This window comes from Radiomyces spectabilis, assembly GCF_025331425.1.
Source record: "Radiomyces spectabilis strain NRRL 2753 chromosome Unknown BYT42scaffold_5, whole genome shotgun sequence".
NCBI lineage: Eukaryota > Fungi > Mucoromycota > Mucoromycetes > Mucorales > Radiomycetaceae > Radiomyces > Radiomyces spectabilis.
The window spans coordinates 1971805-1987388 of NW_026251930.1; the positions used below are offsets into that span (position 1 = coordinate 1971805).

The window sequence follows — 15584 nt, forward strand, 5'->3', positions numbered from 1 at the left end:
CAAAACGTTGTTCAATCCCCAATTTCATTCACTAGCAGCTAACTTTCCATGTGTTACTTACTCTAAGTTAATCCATTTATTCTACTTTTTTATGTATTTACCAGCATTATAATAGACACACATGTAATAATAATCATAGAACATACGGCATGCGGAACATACTTTCGTGGTATTTTCTATCTCTTCCAAATGCTACAGTTTATCAACTTGAGCCACAATGAAAGCTTTATTTGCGAAATGCCAAAGATACAGGGGCAGTACAATACGTTGATTCATCGGCTTGTTTGTTTACGGCATATCTGCTCACGCGCGGAGCAAGAGATGTGTCGCACTAGCATTGAGTTGGACCGAACGTCTTACAAATACACAAGAAGCTTGATTATCTTCTGGGTGATAATCACAATTGTTTTAAGCAGTTGACTATATGACTCTATTCTACATTGTTCATCAAACAGCTTTGAGGGCCAAAGGTTGATGTTACTAGATAACCCATTGAACCTTATCAATAGCTGGGTAGAAATCCGTAATCGATTTGCATTTCTTCGTCGACGGGCTCATAAGAAAGACAGAGATCTGATGTGAAAAAAGGCATTTCCAAGATGATTTTTATTGGAAGTGCAATAGCAAACAAAAAACGGATCCATCAGTTTATTCAACTTAATGTCTCAGAAATTTAAAGTCAAATGATGAAAATTGGGCAGCTAAATATGAAGAAGTTAAATAGACAAACATTGAGCAAAACAATAAAAGCCAATCATGTGGTCAAACAGAAGATGAAAGGGAAAAAGCAAGTCTATATGGGACTACAGCAAGTTGTGGAGGTACTTAAAATAACGTCTGCAAACCTAACAATCCTTTGTTGCCCCGAAAGACGACTCAATAACATGCAGCGAAGACCATCGTGCATTGTACAGTAAAGAGAGATAGGCCGACCATGCAAGAAGCATACAAGAAGCCGTTTTTTTCCAACCGAACACTCCAAAATTTACCACTGGAAAAGCGAAGGCGAACTGATGACGTCAATGGCGGAACCTGATTGGGCACTTTTTGGTACCAGAAACGAGGCTCGAGAGCGTTTACAGCAGCACCCTTTCCGTTTTTTTTTTTTTTTTTTTTGCTTCTTCTTTTTCTTGAGTTTTGTTGCTATAATCTCTTTATTATCTGCATTGACACCTTGTTGTTTTTCTTCCTATATTACGATCGTAGAAAGATCATTTGTTCTTCTTTTTATTAACACGAAATCAAGAGTTTGAGCGTCATGGCAATGCAACTTCCTCCCGCAAACGACTTCAATGCCACTTGGAGTTTCCTGGAAAATGGACTAGACCAGATTATGAACAGGCTTGAAGAGGGTTTAGATCGTACACGTTATGCCATCCTGTACAGGTAGGATAAAGTCAATAGGAATACTTTCATTCACCAACCCTTATTTGCATTGCCCATTCACGCTTATTTTTTTTTCTTCAAGTGCTGTGCATAACTATTGCGCCCGTGGCAGCCCCTCGGATACCTATGGTACTTCTATCATTCAACGGGGTAATGCGTTGTAGCCTACTTTTTAGACGACATCGAAAAGAAAAACTAACGCAATGTTCCTCGTCATTTCACATTGCACAGCGACCGCCAATCTTATCGGTGCCGATCTGTACATCAGCTTGAGCAAATATCTGGAAGGCCATTTAACGACCATTAGAATGGTATAGACGCCCCAATAGAAACTGATGCAACCATGATTCACCTACCTATACAGCGGCTGACTCGGTTACTTTGTTGCAGGAATCTGAACAGTACATGGACGAAGCGTTGTTACAATATTATACCAAACAATGGACACGCTATACAACCGCTGCTCGTGTAGTAAACAATATCTTCATGTATTTAAATCGATTCTGGGTGAAACGTGAAATTGAGGAAGACAAAAAGAATGGTGTCTATGACGTATTCACGGTACGTTAGCTTTTGCTTGATCATGACGGCAGCCCTGACTTGCCCTTGTCCATCCCCCCCAAAAAAAAATCTCATATTCCCCTCCTGTAGTTGACGCTGGTGAGCTGGAAGAGACACATGTTCCATTACGTCCACCACAACGTAATTGCGGCGGTTTTGAAACTCATTGAACGACAACGAAACGGTGAAATGATCGAGATGAATTTGATCAAGAATATTGTTGAGTCCTTTGGTAAAAGAGCCTGATGCCTTGATGATTGAAACGATCTGTGACTATTGAGACTGCTTCTATAAATAGTTTCTCTCGGCTTGGACAGCAATGATACCACGAGATCGAATCTAGACGTGTATAGAGAGTATTTCGAAAAGCCATTCATTCACGCTACGGAGGTGTACTATAAGACTGAATCGGAAAAGTTTATCAGCGAGAACAGTGTCCCGGATTACATGAAGAAGGTACGCAGGCACCTTTTTCTTTTTGGTCGTGGATGGAAAAAAAAATCAGCTTTTTGACTCATAACGGGGATCTTGATTAGGCTGAGTTACGATTGGCCGAGGAAGAGAATCGCGTTCAAATGTATCTCCATGAATCCACACATAAACCAGTAAGTTATCGGATGCAGAATGTCATATTTATTTTACTCATCATATTCGTTGCCATCATTTAGCTCATTTCAAACTGCGAAGTGGTGTTGGTGAAGAATCATGCAGAGGTCATCTGGGAAGGTTTTCAGAACTTGCTTAATTTGGATAAACAAGATGGTAACGTACACGATGGACACATATATATGGCACCTCCATACTTGCCTGCTTGACACTGATATTCGGGATGAATACTATATTAGATTTGCATCGTATGTATGCTCTGTTATCACGTATACCTGAAGGATTGGATCCTTTGCGCGTCAGCTTTGAAGCTCACGTCAAGAAGGCGGGTCTGAGTGCCATCGAAAGAATCGCCGCCCAAGAAAAAGAGACAGTGGTACGCCAAGCGACTTGTTTATGGATATAATGATGATAGATCAAGGAAGAGGGTTAACAAATCATTTTATTGTGATGAATAGGATCCCAAGACTTATGTGGATGCGCTTTTGGATGTCCATCAAAAGTACAACGATCTCGTCCAGTCTGCCTTTAGTGGTGAGGCAGGGTTCGTGGCATCCTTAGACAAAGCATGTGGCGAATTTGTAAATAGAAACAAGGTTTGCAAGACCTCGTCATCGAAATCGCCCGAACTTCTGGCACGATTTTGCGATTCCTTGCTAAAGAAGAGCGCGAAAAATTCTGAAGAAAACGAATTGGAAGATGTCTTGAACAGCACGGTATGTCTTACAGAAATCGGTTAAAATCCATTAGATTGTCCGTCATGCTCATTCGATGCCTTTTTCTTTCCCCTTTCTCAGATGACGGTATTCAAATACGTTGAAGACAAGGATGTATTCCAAAAGTTTTACTCAAAGATGTTGGCGAAGCGTCTTGTTAACGGTACCTCGGCTTCCGATGATGCCGAGGGAAGTATGATCTCAAAGTTGAAGGAAGCATGCGGTTTCGAATATACTTCCAAACTTCAGCGTATGCTTACAGACATGTCTCTAAGTAAAGAGCTGAATGATCAATTCAAAGATCGAATGCAACAGAGTTATGAGACTTCCGGTCCGAACGGTAAGCACAAGGAGTTGAAAGCCAGTATGTGGCAGTGAATTTTAATGCATAGTTCTATTCTGCAATAGTGGATTTCAATATTCTCGTTTTGGGTGCTGGCCAATGGCCTTTGTCTGCTCCATCAACGCCCTTTATTTTACCAGAAGATGTAAGTCGAAAGGAGTTCGAGAAATTTGACGAAATACGGTTGTCTAACTCGCGCTCACAGGTGGTTAAAACATACGATCGTTTCACCAAATTTTATCAAAACAAACATTCAGGCCGCAAGTTAAATTGGCTGTTCCAACTATCAAAGGCGGAACTAAAGACCAATTATCTTAAAGCCAGTAGAACCGGCTATGCCCTGCAGGTAAGCTATATGATTTTTCTTCACCACAAATTTTCGTATTACCCCTTTGTCAGTATTGAGACTCTCATCATGAAATTCTTCTCTCTTGAAACCATCCTTAGGTGTCGGCTTATCAGATGGGTATCCTTTTGCAATATAACAACGCCACCAGCTATTCCTACGAAGAATTACAGAAGAATACTGGACTTACGCCTGAAGCCATCAACCCCGCATTAGGCATTTTGGTCAAGGCCAAGGTGCTCTTACTATGCGACAGCGAAAAAGTCGGTGATGCTGCCAGCCGATATGAGCTCAATTTTGATTTTAAGAGGTTAATTTTCCATGTAATGTTGTATTGGCCGACTTGACCACAAAGCTGAACCATGGGTTGTTTGTCATATAGTAAAAAGGTCAGAATCAACCTGAACATGCAGATGCGAACAGAGCAAAAGGCCGAAACAGAAGAAACACACAAGACCATTGAAGAAGATCGAAAGTTCTTGATGCAGGTACGATAGTAGAAAAATGTTACGGTTTCATGCTGTTATCTGTGATGCTTGATTTTTTACTCATTAATTGTTTACAGGCTGCCATTGTTCGTATTATGAAGACGCGCAAAGTAATGAGCCATATGACACTGATGAACGAGGTCATGAGCCAATTGCAATCGCGTTTCCAACCAAGAGTACCCGATATCAAAAAATGCATTGATATTTTGTTGGTAAGTACTTGAAGTCCCATGGTGCAAGGTACATTGGCACTGACAATGGCCTGTAGGAGAAAGAGTTTATTGAACGAGCAGAGGGTCAAAAGGATATGTATAGCTATGTTGCATAGAAGGGTGAATAAACCATGATGTTACCCTTGAATCAAAAATTTTGCGTCTTGTTGCAGTCGATATAAAGCTGTGGTTAATCCGTAAAAAGTTTTCATAAAATCGGTCGACGCCGATACAAAATAAAGGGTTGCCGGATTCACTTTCATAACGGACAATGGAGGGCTGGACTCATCGGCTTCATTGAGATATGCTGAAGTAACACTTTGGACCAAGTCCGCTTGCTTGTACAACACGTTTCAACGATCAATTTTAGCAAATTTTCAGCTTGTGTGACATGACTTGAAAAATATAATAGCCATGTCCTTCATTCAATTGCCCATATTTATCCTTTTTTCTCTCTTCTCGTTCTCTGATTTTTCCTTTCTTTGCTTTTTTATCAGCATTTCATTGCTGTGCATTCCTTTCTTCATAACAGGAAACAAAAGCGTCTATGAATATATGACGCTTGTTTATTATTTCCAATTCTGATGTTTTTACCCTTACTGTCCTTACTTACCATCCCTCTTTTCTTACTATCATGTCTCCCTCACACCCTTACCGCCGAGGAAAGTATCCTTCCCGTACGACCGATGAATCAAACCGACCGTTATATTGTCATCTTTAAACCCAACGTGTCGCATACCGCTATTCGTAGCCATATTCAACAAATGGAACGTCATCTCGCCTCGTCGTCCCATTCACCCGTCAATTTACTCGCTAACAACACTGCTGAAAGGTCCTCGTCAAAACTCGAATACTCGACCATCGGTAACTTCCGTTGGTATTCCGGTGAATTCCAATCACGCGATTTCGGTTCCTTGCTTGCATCGACGTCCCTTTCGATGAAAAAAGCATCGAATACGTCGTCCAATGTTGAAGAAGGAATTGTTCATTATTGGGTGAAAGATGATGTCTTCTCGTTGCAGGAATTCGTCCAAACCGATCCTCCCAGCTGGGGTTTAGATCGAATTGATCAACGACACGGTACAGATGGTCAATATCGTTTTCTGAACCGAAAGGTAACATGGTTGCCCTCCGCAATATTTAAAAAAAATTGATTTATTCACATCTTATCAAATTAGGGCGAAGGCACCACTGTTTATGTCCTTGACACAGGCATTCGAGAAGATCATGTTGATTTCAAGGATCGTTTAACAATTGGCAAAACCATTGTCACCTCGGATCCTACGGATTACAATGGTCATGGTACATTTGTAGCCGGTGTATGCTGCGGTACAACCTATGGTGTAGCCAAACATGCCAAGGTCGTTTCCGTGAAAACACTGGATGACGACGGCAATGGTCGCCTCTCGGATCTTTTGAAAGGATTGGAGTGGGTGGTACAGCAACACATCCAAGAAGAGCACCCCAAAAATATTATCAAGTATGGTTCCATCTTATCCCTGAACATCAAACTTTCATGGCCATCACTCTAGAATCTAACAATAACGATGTAGTCTCTCAGTGGGTGCGCTCTACAGTCAAGCAACCAATGAAGCCATTGAAGAAGCTATATCACTCGGCTTGCATGTCACCGTGGCAGGTATGCCCAAAAATCCTAATAACTCGCTCTTCAACAATCGTTTATCTTTGTCTTTCATGCATCTTTAGCTGGTAATTACGGCGAAGATGCCTGTTTATATTCGCCGGGTTCAGCTCAGGGAGCTGTTACCGTGGGTGCTATTGACGAGGATGATTCCGTAGCCTACTATTCCAACTTTGGCAAATGCGTTGACATGTAAGCTTGCCCATTCATATTCTTTGACTTTTATCCCTTTGGTTACTGACATTCATTTATGCAGCTTTGCACCAGGAACCAATATCAAATCTGCTTGGAATACTGGCGAGTCTGATTCCAATACATTGACTGGAACTTCCATGGCGGCTCCACGTGAGTTCCCAAATTTTTTTTTTTTTTTTTGAACAAAACAATAAGTTTAACGATTAATTTTTTTTTTAATACCTCAAGACGTCGCTGGCACGATGGCATTGTTTCTTTCGCAGGCCGATTATACCCCATTCACTTTGGCCAACCACATCAAACACGTTTCCAGTCTCATCACTCAAGAATTTACTATCGATAACTCCGAACCCTACTACAACGAGAACAAAACCGTGTTAGACAATGCTGTTCACGACGGTTACCACGTGCAAGGATACGATACGCGGAATCCGAATACGTCAACAGTCGTCAATATATTGTTCAGCCATCCTGTGGACGGTGAACAGTTCTGGGTTTTTGGCCAAACCCTTAACCGTGCCTCTACGGCCTCCTACGCGCTGTCGACAACTTTGTTGCTCGTGTTTGCCACCCTTTCTTACATCCAATTATGACATTAGCATCTCGATATCTTTTCTGTCATAGTATAGTCATAACTTTTGAAGCGGAAAAAAGAAATTGTCTCCCTTGCATGGTTGTCCGTCGATTAGATGCCGCGTCGGCATATAAAAAAGGGCAACTTCTGTCGGCGAAAGAAAGAAAAATGAAAGACAAAAAAGTTTAATCGTCAATTCACATCTCAGCAACCCTCGACATCACAGCTTCGTTTTACTTTGACATTGCAATTATACTCATTTCTTTCAATACGCGGCATCAACATGTTCGATAATATACACCATAATTTTTGATAGTCAATGAAAAAGCGTTGTTTTTGACCAAATTATGTGATCATGACGGCTGTCATACGATGTAGATATAAGCTAGGGCCTTACAGAGGTCGACTACAGTGTTTAACCGTTTTCGTGGGATGGACGAACAGTTCTGAGTTTCCGGTCAAACCCTGATCGTAGCAGCGACTTTTTAGCTTCTTATGTGTCATTGCTGACATTCCTGCATTGTATGCTTCAGATAACCATGGTGATAAGCACCGTTTTCACATTGGTTTCTTTTCTCGCGACGACCATAAGAATAACCAACCTCTTGGGTTTCAAATGCATGTCTATCGAAGAAGAAAAAAAAAACCGCCCAAAATTGCCTAGCGTCTTTCTGTAACTTTGCTCCATGTGAGTCTTCCATTTTTTCTCTGATACCAAGAGAAATTTGCCTGCATAAGTTATATGAATCAATTGGTGACTGATATGTCAGCATTCCCCGTTGCCAACTCAATAATCTTTTTAGGGAAGAGCATTGTCTCATTGTGGAACCAAGCAATGCTAAATTATTTCCTATTGGGAGATTACTGTGTAAAAGTAAAATCACCCCTGTTTGGGTGATCTTGCAGAAAAAAAGCGGCACTCCAAATTGAACACAGTAATACATCATCTTGATTGCATAGATGTTCAAGATACGTGCATTCATGCGATTGCAAATTGATGCATCTGAAAGCAGGAAAATCATTCTGTAAAGCATAGACCGCTGCACAGTTCAGCAGTAACCTGGAGGAGTTTTGAACTTTGGATGAAATGAACTAGTCCTTGCCAGTGTAACCATATGAAACCAAAATTGTTCCTGTATTTGTCCGGAAAGCAGAAAGCACAATAACCCAGGAAGCAGAATGTCGTAATGATGACAATCACAGTGAGAATTTTGGAAAGGTCGGGATGCCCAGTTGTTTACCCGTAAAACCTTTTCCAACTCCGCCTACCAATGGTTGACCGATCAACTTCCCTGAAACGTCGACGATGATCCCTAACAATATCTTATCAATTGCAACCCAACCAAATCTTATCACGTCAGAATGAGACGCTTGGGTAAATGTGCACCCTTCAGTTTTACGCAACAAATATAAAAAGAACGCATAGAGTTACTTTGTACAAGATTTTTCCATTACCCTCTTTCACTTTTTTGACCATGAACGCCAAATTCTTGATCGCTTACATTGCCCTCGTTCTTGCTGTTACCATGGCCAACGCCCAGGATCAGCAACAGCAATCCGACAACGCTCAACCTACTGCCGTTGATAACAACCAGTCTGGCTCTGCTACTCCTTCCGGTAAGCATTGCACCACCCAAACATTTCATCCGCCAAAACCCGTGGGTCAGATACACTAAGACCATTTGGAATTTTTTTGTAGTGAGCTCCTCCATGGTATCCAAGGCCGTTTCCGTTGCCTCTGACAAGTTGGGTCCTTCCTCTTTCAGCTCGGCTTCCATGATGGTTAGCAGCAAGGTTGAAAGCCTTTCCAGCTCCATGGCCACCCTTGTTCCCTCGGCTGCTGCTAGCAAGTCTGCTTCTCTTGTTGACGGTGTCAACTCTATTGCTTCCTCTGTTGCCGGTAAGGCTACTGGCAGCGCTGGCAGCGATAACAACAACGGCGACAACACCACCAACGCTGCTGTCGGTCTTCAAGCTTCTATGGCCGCTCTCGTCTTCGCTGCTACTTTCGCTTTCATGTTCGCCTAATTTTTTTTCCTCACTACCTTGTCACCATCATTACCTTATCTCTTCTGTACTACTAGTTTCTCACCAATAAATTATATGTATTTTGTAAAGTACGAATTAATGATATATGATCTGAAGCAAATGAGAATCTACCACTAAATTTGAAGCTCTGTGCCATCTATTTGTCTAACAATGTATTTTATGCTGGCGAATTGAACCAATAGCGCAGAATTGCTAGAACCCGGATTTTTCAGATTTTTGGAGTTTATGCAAACAAGGTGTATATGTGCTATTCCTTTTTGGTGATAGTAAGCCTTCGGGGTCGCGCTTTGAGAGCATGTTCAAGCAGTGGTCGCTTGCTAGATCGTCGGGTACGCAGCATACGGCTAGTTTGCGTTGATTTGCTCGCTTTGAGTGGTTGAGCCGACACGGAATGATCGGATACAATAAGAGAAGGCAGGGAAACGGTTCTGTCATCAGTGAATTTCTTCTTTCGAGCCGAGCGTTCTTTCTCATGCGCTTCGTCGTCGCTGACTGCTTGATGAATTGATTTTACAACGTCCAAAAGCGAAAAACTGCTCTCATTCTGGATTGATTGAAGCATGCTTTCTGCTTTCAATGACACAGAATCGTTATGAATGGATAACGAATCGCTGCGTGAACTGAGCGTTCGCTGTCGTCTAGTGCGTTCCTTGCGTCGCCGAGTCTTGGTCTCCATCGTCCCTTGCTTCAGCTTTTCCATCAAGTTATCCATGATAGTCTTTTCCTCATCATCGCTCTTATGATCTAAAGCAAAATGATGAGTTTTCGCATTCCGCTGGGATAAATAAAATGTTAACGTACAATTGTTGATATCGACGCCTTTTTTATGAATGGAGCCGCTTCGAGCTCTTCTCCGTTCAATGTCCCGCAGCTTTTGCTGCTCGAGCTTTTCTTGTTTTTGGCGTTCAAAGCGTACATCCATCGAACATTTCTTTGGAGATGCCGAAAAAAAAAATGGTGAACAAAGAGACAGACATAGCCCACGCATTTGGGTCAGAAATGGAATTGGATGACTTACCTGCCAACTTGACATAAATTTCTTGAAGATGCCAAAGAACTCATCGGGAGGAAGTTGGGTTGGATCCTCGCCATAGTATTTGACTACCTCATCAAAGCTTTCGTTCATTTTCTTTCGCAGAAACTGTACTCGTTTAAACTCGTTGGAAGCTCGCTGATGAAATTCTTGCATAACGAGAATGAAATCGTCCGAGTCCTGATTATCGTTCATTGTCTCATAGTTCTTCAATTCGGCTTCCACCTGGGTTAATCCGGATTCAAGCTGCTGAAAACTGATATTCATTTCGGAGCGTGACACTGTGAAACATGAGTGATCATTGCGATAGGTGTATGTATAGGTTACGAAACAGTGGCGTTACCTTTATAAGCTTCTCCACATTCATCTAATTCTTCGAGAAAATCAAGGATGGAAGGAAAGTTTGCTTCTACCGTTTCCACGAGGAAGTGGAGTAGTGTGGTGGACGACGTCGTGCCTTTGGTATCTACAAGCTACTTTATGCGTCTAGCAATCACCAAGAGACTGAGTGCATTACCTTGTTAATGCTGGCTATGCGTATACCAAATGCGCCTCCACGATAGGTGTCTCCATTCAGAAAATTGCCCATAAGGAGAATAAGCTGTCATCGTAAAAGTGAGTTTCTAGTTAATATCAACATGTATTTTTGATCTAACGTACATGCAATAACTCCTTGAACTTTTTAGCATCTTTCAATGCTAGTGAGGCATCGAAAATGGACGTCATTTCCTGATATAAAAATCGACCATGTCAACAAAAGTCTCGCCTTAACGAAATGAGCATCAACTGTTTTATAAAAAGTTACCTTGTGAAGACGATGGTACTGATCCCAAAAAATGGTTTTAAATAGCATGCATTGCAAGCGTTCAGTAAGCCGGTTGATTTGCATCAGCTAGACAGGAATGCTAAGAACTTCTTTGCATTTACAAGTAGAAGAATGGATTTCTCTTACATCAAATGAGAATCGATCGGGAGCGGACAGCTCCGAGATGGAGTCGGATGCAACATAAGCGGACAGTTTCGTGCATTCTTCCGGACTCGGAAGGAACTTTAGTAAAGTGGAAATGATTTGTTCATCGTCAAAGTAAGGATCCATTGCCAGCAAACGATCCTTTATATCACTGAATGGTATCTTCTTGGTAATACTGGTGAGAAAAATATCTGTGAATTGAAAGTATAAGCACCATTCCCGTGATGTATAGCTGAAAGATAATATATACGACTTACTTAGATTATAAGCTTTCTTGGCATCCACAATGTAGACCGACTCCTTTGGTGAGCGAATCTTGAGTGGAAGCACGGGTTTTTGAGCAAACTTCTTTTCAATGTCGTCAAAAACTCCAGCTTTAGCGAGCTGATACTCGATAGAGGAACCAAAAGTCTCTTCCTCTTCTTGGACGGGCGATAGTAGCGTATCCTTACTGTGCATCAGCTGACTCCATACGGTTTGTCCGATATTCATGGTATTCATCTTTTCCCATTCGACAAACTTCAGCTTTTGTTTGGCATGGAAGGCACTTGGTTTGCGAGTCACCATTGCCGGCATTGGCGGTGGGTGCAGGGATGGCGCGCAACATTCCGTATCATCTCGCTTCGTTTCGGAATAAGGATCTTCTCCAGAGGATTTGGCAGGCAAAAATGACGAAATGCGTGATGGAGCCGGAGCCGGAGCCGGAAGTGGTGGCGGTGGCGGTGGCGGTGGCGGAGGAGGTGGTGGTGGAGGTGGTGGTGGTGGTGCAGATGCTGCTTGGCAAATGTCTGTGAAAATTGTTGAAATATCTACATGCGGGGTTGCGAGAGTGGATGTTGATGACGATATTGCTGATGTTGATGATGTGTGTGTAGTTTGACATTGTGATTCTGATATACTTAATTCCAGCAAGACGGATTCCTTTGCGTCTATCTTTTCATGTTCGCCGATGGTGTTCGATTCAGAGTATGCTAAAGACATTTGCACATTATTTTTGTTGTCTTCTGTTCCCGTGATAGATGGGAGACTGGATGTACTGGCATCGGCAAGAGTATTTGTCGCGGGTGTTTCCGACCTTTGATCGTTATGGATCTCTGTGATACTGGTGGAAGGGGTTATCTCCGTAGATGTGTCTTTCGCTTCATCGGCACTATTCCTGTGAGTGGTATCGGATAATTGGCGTTTGCTTTTTCTGCTCGTATCGGAATCTGATGAAACGGTTTTTCGAACCGAACCATTCATGCGTGGACTTAATTTGGTTCGTAATGACTGGATAAAGACTTCAGATAGCCCAGCAGGTTGGGCAGCCAGTGCATCTTTATGTGCTTCTGTCTGTAAATTCACAACAAAAACAAAATCGGCGTTTCTGAGCGACTGCTAGACGACTTTTTTGCTGCATACTTTGTTACTTACTGCGGCTGTAGGTCTTTGAAAACCATACTTTGTCTGCTCCTTTCTGGGTGGTGTTGTTCCTGCTACTGTTTGAGCAGAAGATTGCTGATTCTCCGCATCGACTCTCCGTTTACGTTGAGTGCGGCGCTTGCCAGTAGGCGATCCGTATTCGGTCAACTGCCTGACGGTGTCATACAGCTTTTTGGTTTGTGTATCGTTGGCTTCAAGCGTATGCTGATATTCCACTTCTAGATCGCTCAGTTTCTGTTGAAGCATGATGTTTGTTTGTGTGGCCACCCGCAATGTATGTTCGAGTTTTTCGTTTTTTTTCTCCAGTTCGCCAACAAGACCATCTAGTGTCGGAAGTATAAATGATCAATGATAACGAAAGTCGTCGCAATAACAGCTCACCCTAGAAATTAGCATACCTGCTTTTTGATCAACTTTGAAGCTCAATTCTGCTTCCCGTTCCAAAGCTCTGGCGGCTACATCCCTTGCTTCTTTGGCTTCCAGGAGAGCTTCTTCCAACCGATCTTCTTGGGTGAATTTGGAGATGAGACTGTCGACTGTGACGCCATGTGTTTCGAAAAAGTCGTTTGGCAAGCCTCGATTATCCAGAACAACCTGCCGCGTCATGGTATCTATAATTTGGTATACTCGGTCCCTTTCATAAACAAATCATACAATGAGTACAGGGGCACAGTTTTTAGTCAACATAGAGCACTAAAAAGTTCATACCTTTTTTCAGGTTCCGGTGTGATCAGTATGAGATGCTGCAAGATACTCTGTAGATATTCATAGGATGGCGTACCGTCAATGGCGGCGACAATTTTCTGAACCGTTTGCTCCGGAGATCGGCTGGTGTCGACTTCCCACGATTCTTCACTGTCATTCGTATCGTTTTCCTCACCAACACGATACTCTTTGATCTTTCGGTTGATCAGGTCATTATGGAAAGATTTCATCTTGTCGAGTATCTGTGACAGCCCACTTTTATGGAGTTGTGACCGCAGGGTTTTCCGGGTTGGAAGATCGTCAATAGTGTTGCTGTCGATGAGTGCATTGATGAGAAGTAAACTAGCAAGCTTATGAATAGTTGTTAAATCAAAGGAAAATATCAGAGTTTTGACAGTTGCATCAACTCACCGCATACTCTGTGAGATGGACTTCCAGATTCCCATTGGCCCCTATCATCTTCATGTCTTTGCTGACACCGACTTTGGACCCCATCTTGCCTCTTCCATTCAGCGCCTTTTGCAAAGATTTAAGCCATGCATCAAAACGGCCATGTTCGTTGCTGTATTCTTTCAGCAGGTCCATGCCCTGCAGCACCATATCGTGGCCATATGGGATGTCGCAATAACAGAGAAATGTCAGCGTGTCAGATACGAGGTGTCGCACAGGGATAGAGGGCGATAACAAAGATAACATCATATTGTCGATGCAATGAGGGCCATTTAATGCTTCTTGAATACCGTACTAATAAAATGCTTATTGAATGCAAAAATTCTGTCGAGTTATCTTTCAGTGCTTACCACATTATTCATCATTGATTTGAGACACTTGATAATTTCCAGTTCAATCTGGCATGCATGCGCACCTCTATAGAAGTATAGTTTGAGTATTGAACAACTTTCATTTTCCCAAATAACTTAAGGCTTATCGAATAAGATCATCCTACCTTGAAGGTTTTTTGTTGATTTTGTCCAATTCGACAGCCAGTAACTGCATGCCGCGATGCTCAATGAATTGACGTATCCATCTAATAAGCGATCCAATCGTTAATTATTGCCTACATCAGGCTTAGAAACGGCACAGACATACCCGAGCGGCATGGTCTTCAATCGCATGGTTAGATCTGACATGAATCGGAGAGTGATTTCCTTTTTGGCTGATTTTTGGAGAGCATATGTGTAAAATCTGGGGGATGCCTTGTCCGTGATTGGTGCGACATCGTCCGTGAGATCCTTGTTCCTTGATTTGCCTTGATTGAACTGCTTTTTGATCACAACAGAGCCCAGTTTTGTAAAATGATTTTCATTGCAAAGGAGCCACCACTTTTTGTCCAACGTCAGTCCTTGTGTATCGGCGACCTTCATATGTAGACGACTCTAAATATGTCATTTATGCATGAGATACAGAAATTTTTGATTTAGAACTTGAGTCGGGTTATTCTTTTTTCTTTCTTTACCGCAGCATCCTCGAACAAACGTTCAATTTCATGATCGGGAGGTCGTTTCATGCTATGATCTGTAGCCGCAGCCATGGCGAGTCTTCGATGACCGAGAGTCAGCGAGCGACTATCTGTCCGCTTGGGGGTGATTGTGCCAGATGAGCTGGATTCTAATTCAGTCAGTGTTAGAAGTGAAACTAGGGGTTACAGAGATGACTGCAGAAAAAAAATAGGAGTGCATATTTTTTTACCTGTTGAGTTTCCAGACTCCCAATATAACGGCATACTAAAAGCGGGACTATCGCCTCCCCCTGTTGACGTTGGCAGTGTGGTCTGTGCTGCTGGCTGAGCAGCCATGGAAGCGAATGACGATGCATCTGTCATCAAGGACGGATTCTTGCAAGCGGTCGGTGAAGATTCAAACTCGGAAACATCGGCATCCGACCGTATGGTGATATCTGATCCGGCTTTGTTTCGTGATGGAGTGGCGGATGGCGTGCGCTTACTGTGGACGCGTGTTTTGCTTTTAACACGACGTTTACTGCTGCCATTACTCGAGAATAGCTCCATTTAGTATTGCTGAGACAAAACTTGTGTCATTCAACGAGCTGGTAACACTAGAGAGTAACCCAAAGAGAGAATAACTTGAAAGTTCAAAACTGGCGAAACAAAAGAATAACCGAAATTGTAGTGTTCACGGGATTGTTATTTTTTATTTATTTAATATTTCTGGGACAGCTTTGTAGTGCAGTATTACGAATGACCAACTTTGGCAATTCTAAACCAGGTTCGCTTACTGTCCAATGAACCGGGTGCCGTTTGCCAAGTTTATTTCGCTCTTTCTCTCTCTTTCTTTTTAATCCACTCACATCGCGATTCGTTTCTCTAGCAACCACAG

General features: G+C 42.4%; 4 protein-coding genes across 4 annotated transcripts; 3 read left to right on the forward strand and 1 right to left on the reverse strand.

Annotated features, from left to right (window-relative positions):
* The first annotated feature begins 1106 nt into the window (after window positions 1-1106).
* On the forward strand, window positions 1107-4921 carry BYT42DRAFT_567061 (Cullin). The gene is made up of 17 exons (XM_051568054.1): window positions 1107-1386; window positions 1469-1536; window positions 1618-1697; window positions 1777-1947; window positions 2038-2179; window positions 2246-2403; window positions 2484-2552; window positions 2616-2709; window positions 2793-2929; window positions 3012-3269; window positions 3351-3609; window positions 3678-3757; window positions 3818-3958; window positions 4060-4268; window positions 4341-4446; window positions 4524-4658; window positions 4715-4921. The coding sequence occupies exons 1-17, from the start codon at window positions 1259-1261 to the stop codon at window positions 4772-4774; spliced, it is 2295 nt and encodes a 764-aa protein (XP_051424864.1). The 5' UTR covers window positions 1107-1258; the 3' UTR covers window positions 4775-4921.
* Window positions 4922-5113: 192 nt separating this feature from the next.
* BYT42DRAFT_567064 (peptidase S8/S53 domain-containing protein) lies at window positions 5114-7520 on the forward strand. The gene is made up of 6 exons (XM_051568055.1): window positions 5114-5773; window positions 5837-6138; window positions 6212-6297; window positions 6366-6492; window positions 6557-6645; window positions 6724-7520. Exons 1-6 carry the CDS (start codon window positions 5243-5245, stop codon window positions 7086-7088), a joined length of 1500 nt encoding a protein of 499 aa, XP_051424865.1. The 5' UTR covers window positions 5114-5242; the 3' UTR covers window positions 7089-7520.
* Window positions 7521-8412: 892 nt separating this feature from the next.
* BYT42DRAFT_567066 (uncharacterized protein) lies at window positions 8413-9175 on the forward strand. Its single transcript, XM_051568056.1, has 2 exons — window positions 8413-8686; window positions 8769-9175. Exons 1-2 carry the CDS (start codon window positions 8449-8451, stop codon window positions 9095-9097), a joined length of 567 nt encoding a protein of 188 aa, XP_051424866.1. The 5' UTR covers window positions 8413-8448; the 3' UTR covers window positions 9098-9175.
* Window positions 9176-9365: 190 nt separating this feature from the next.
* Window positions 9366-15256, reverse strand: BYT42DRAFT_613357 (uncharacterized protein; the record flags this gene model as incomplete). Its single annotated transcript, XM_051571726.1, has 18 exons — window positions 9366-9862; window positions 9920-10049; window positions 10137-10432; window positions 10495-10617; window positions 10695-10752; window positions 10812-10880; window positions 10957-11043; window positions 11104-11312; window positions 11379-12453; window positions 12535-12866; window positions 12942-13177; window positions 13252-13590; window positions 13667-13992; window positions 14049-14115; window positions 14195-14275; window positions 14338-14624; window positions 14705-14856; window positions 14938-15256. The coding sequence occupies 18 exons, from the start codon at window positions 15254-15256 to the stop codon at window positions 9366-9368; spliced, it is 4683 nt and encodes a 1560-aa protein (XP_051424867.1).
* Between the last annotated feature and the right edge of the window lie 328 nt (window positions 15257-15584).

What these genes read in the sequence shown, in the direction of transcription:
- BYT42DRAFT_567061 (XM_051568054.1), top strand. Translation starts at nt 1,259, where the DNA reads ATGGCAATGCAACTTCCTCCCGCAAACGACTTCAATGCCACTTGGAGT. An exon ending in GAACCGGCTATGCCCTGCAG is followed by an intron (nt 3,959 to 4,059) that starts GTAAGCTATATG and finishes AACCATCCTTAG; the next exon opens with GTGTCGGCTTATCAGATGGG. An exon ending in CTCAATTTTGATTTTAAGAG is followed by an intron (nt 4,269 to 4,340) that starts GTTAATTTTCCA and finishes TTTGTCATATAG; the next exon opens with TAAAAAGGTCAGAATCAACC.
- BYT42DRAFT_567066 (XM_051568056.1), top strand. Translation starts at nt 8,449, where the DNA reads ATGTGCACCCTTCAGTTTTACGCAACAAATATAAAAAGAACGCATAGA. An exon ending in TGGCTCTGCTACTCCTTCCG is followed by an intron (nt 8,687 to 8,768) that starts GTAAGCATTGCA and finishes ATTTTTTTGTAG; the next exon opens with TGAGCTCCTCCATGGTATCC.
- BYT42DRAFT_567064 (XM_051568055.1), top strand. Translation starts at nt 5,243, where the DNA reads ATGTTTTTACCCTTACTGTCCTTACTTACCATCCCTCTTTTCTTACTA. An exon ending in CACCCCAAAAATATTATCAA is followed by an intron (nt 6,139 to 6,211) that starts GTATGGTTCCAT and finishes ATAACGATGTAG; the next exon opens with TCTCTCAGTGGGTGCGCTCT. An exon ending in AACTTCCATGGCGGCTCCAC is followed by an intron (nt 6,646 to 6,723) that starts GTGAGTTCCCAA and finishes TAATACCTCAAG; the next exon opens with ACGTCGCTGGCACGATGGCA.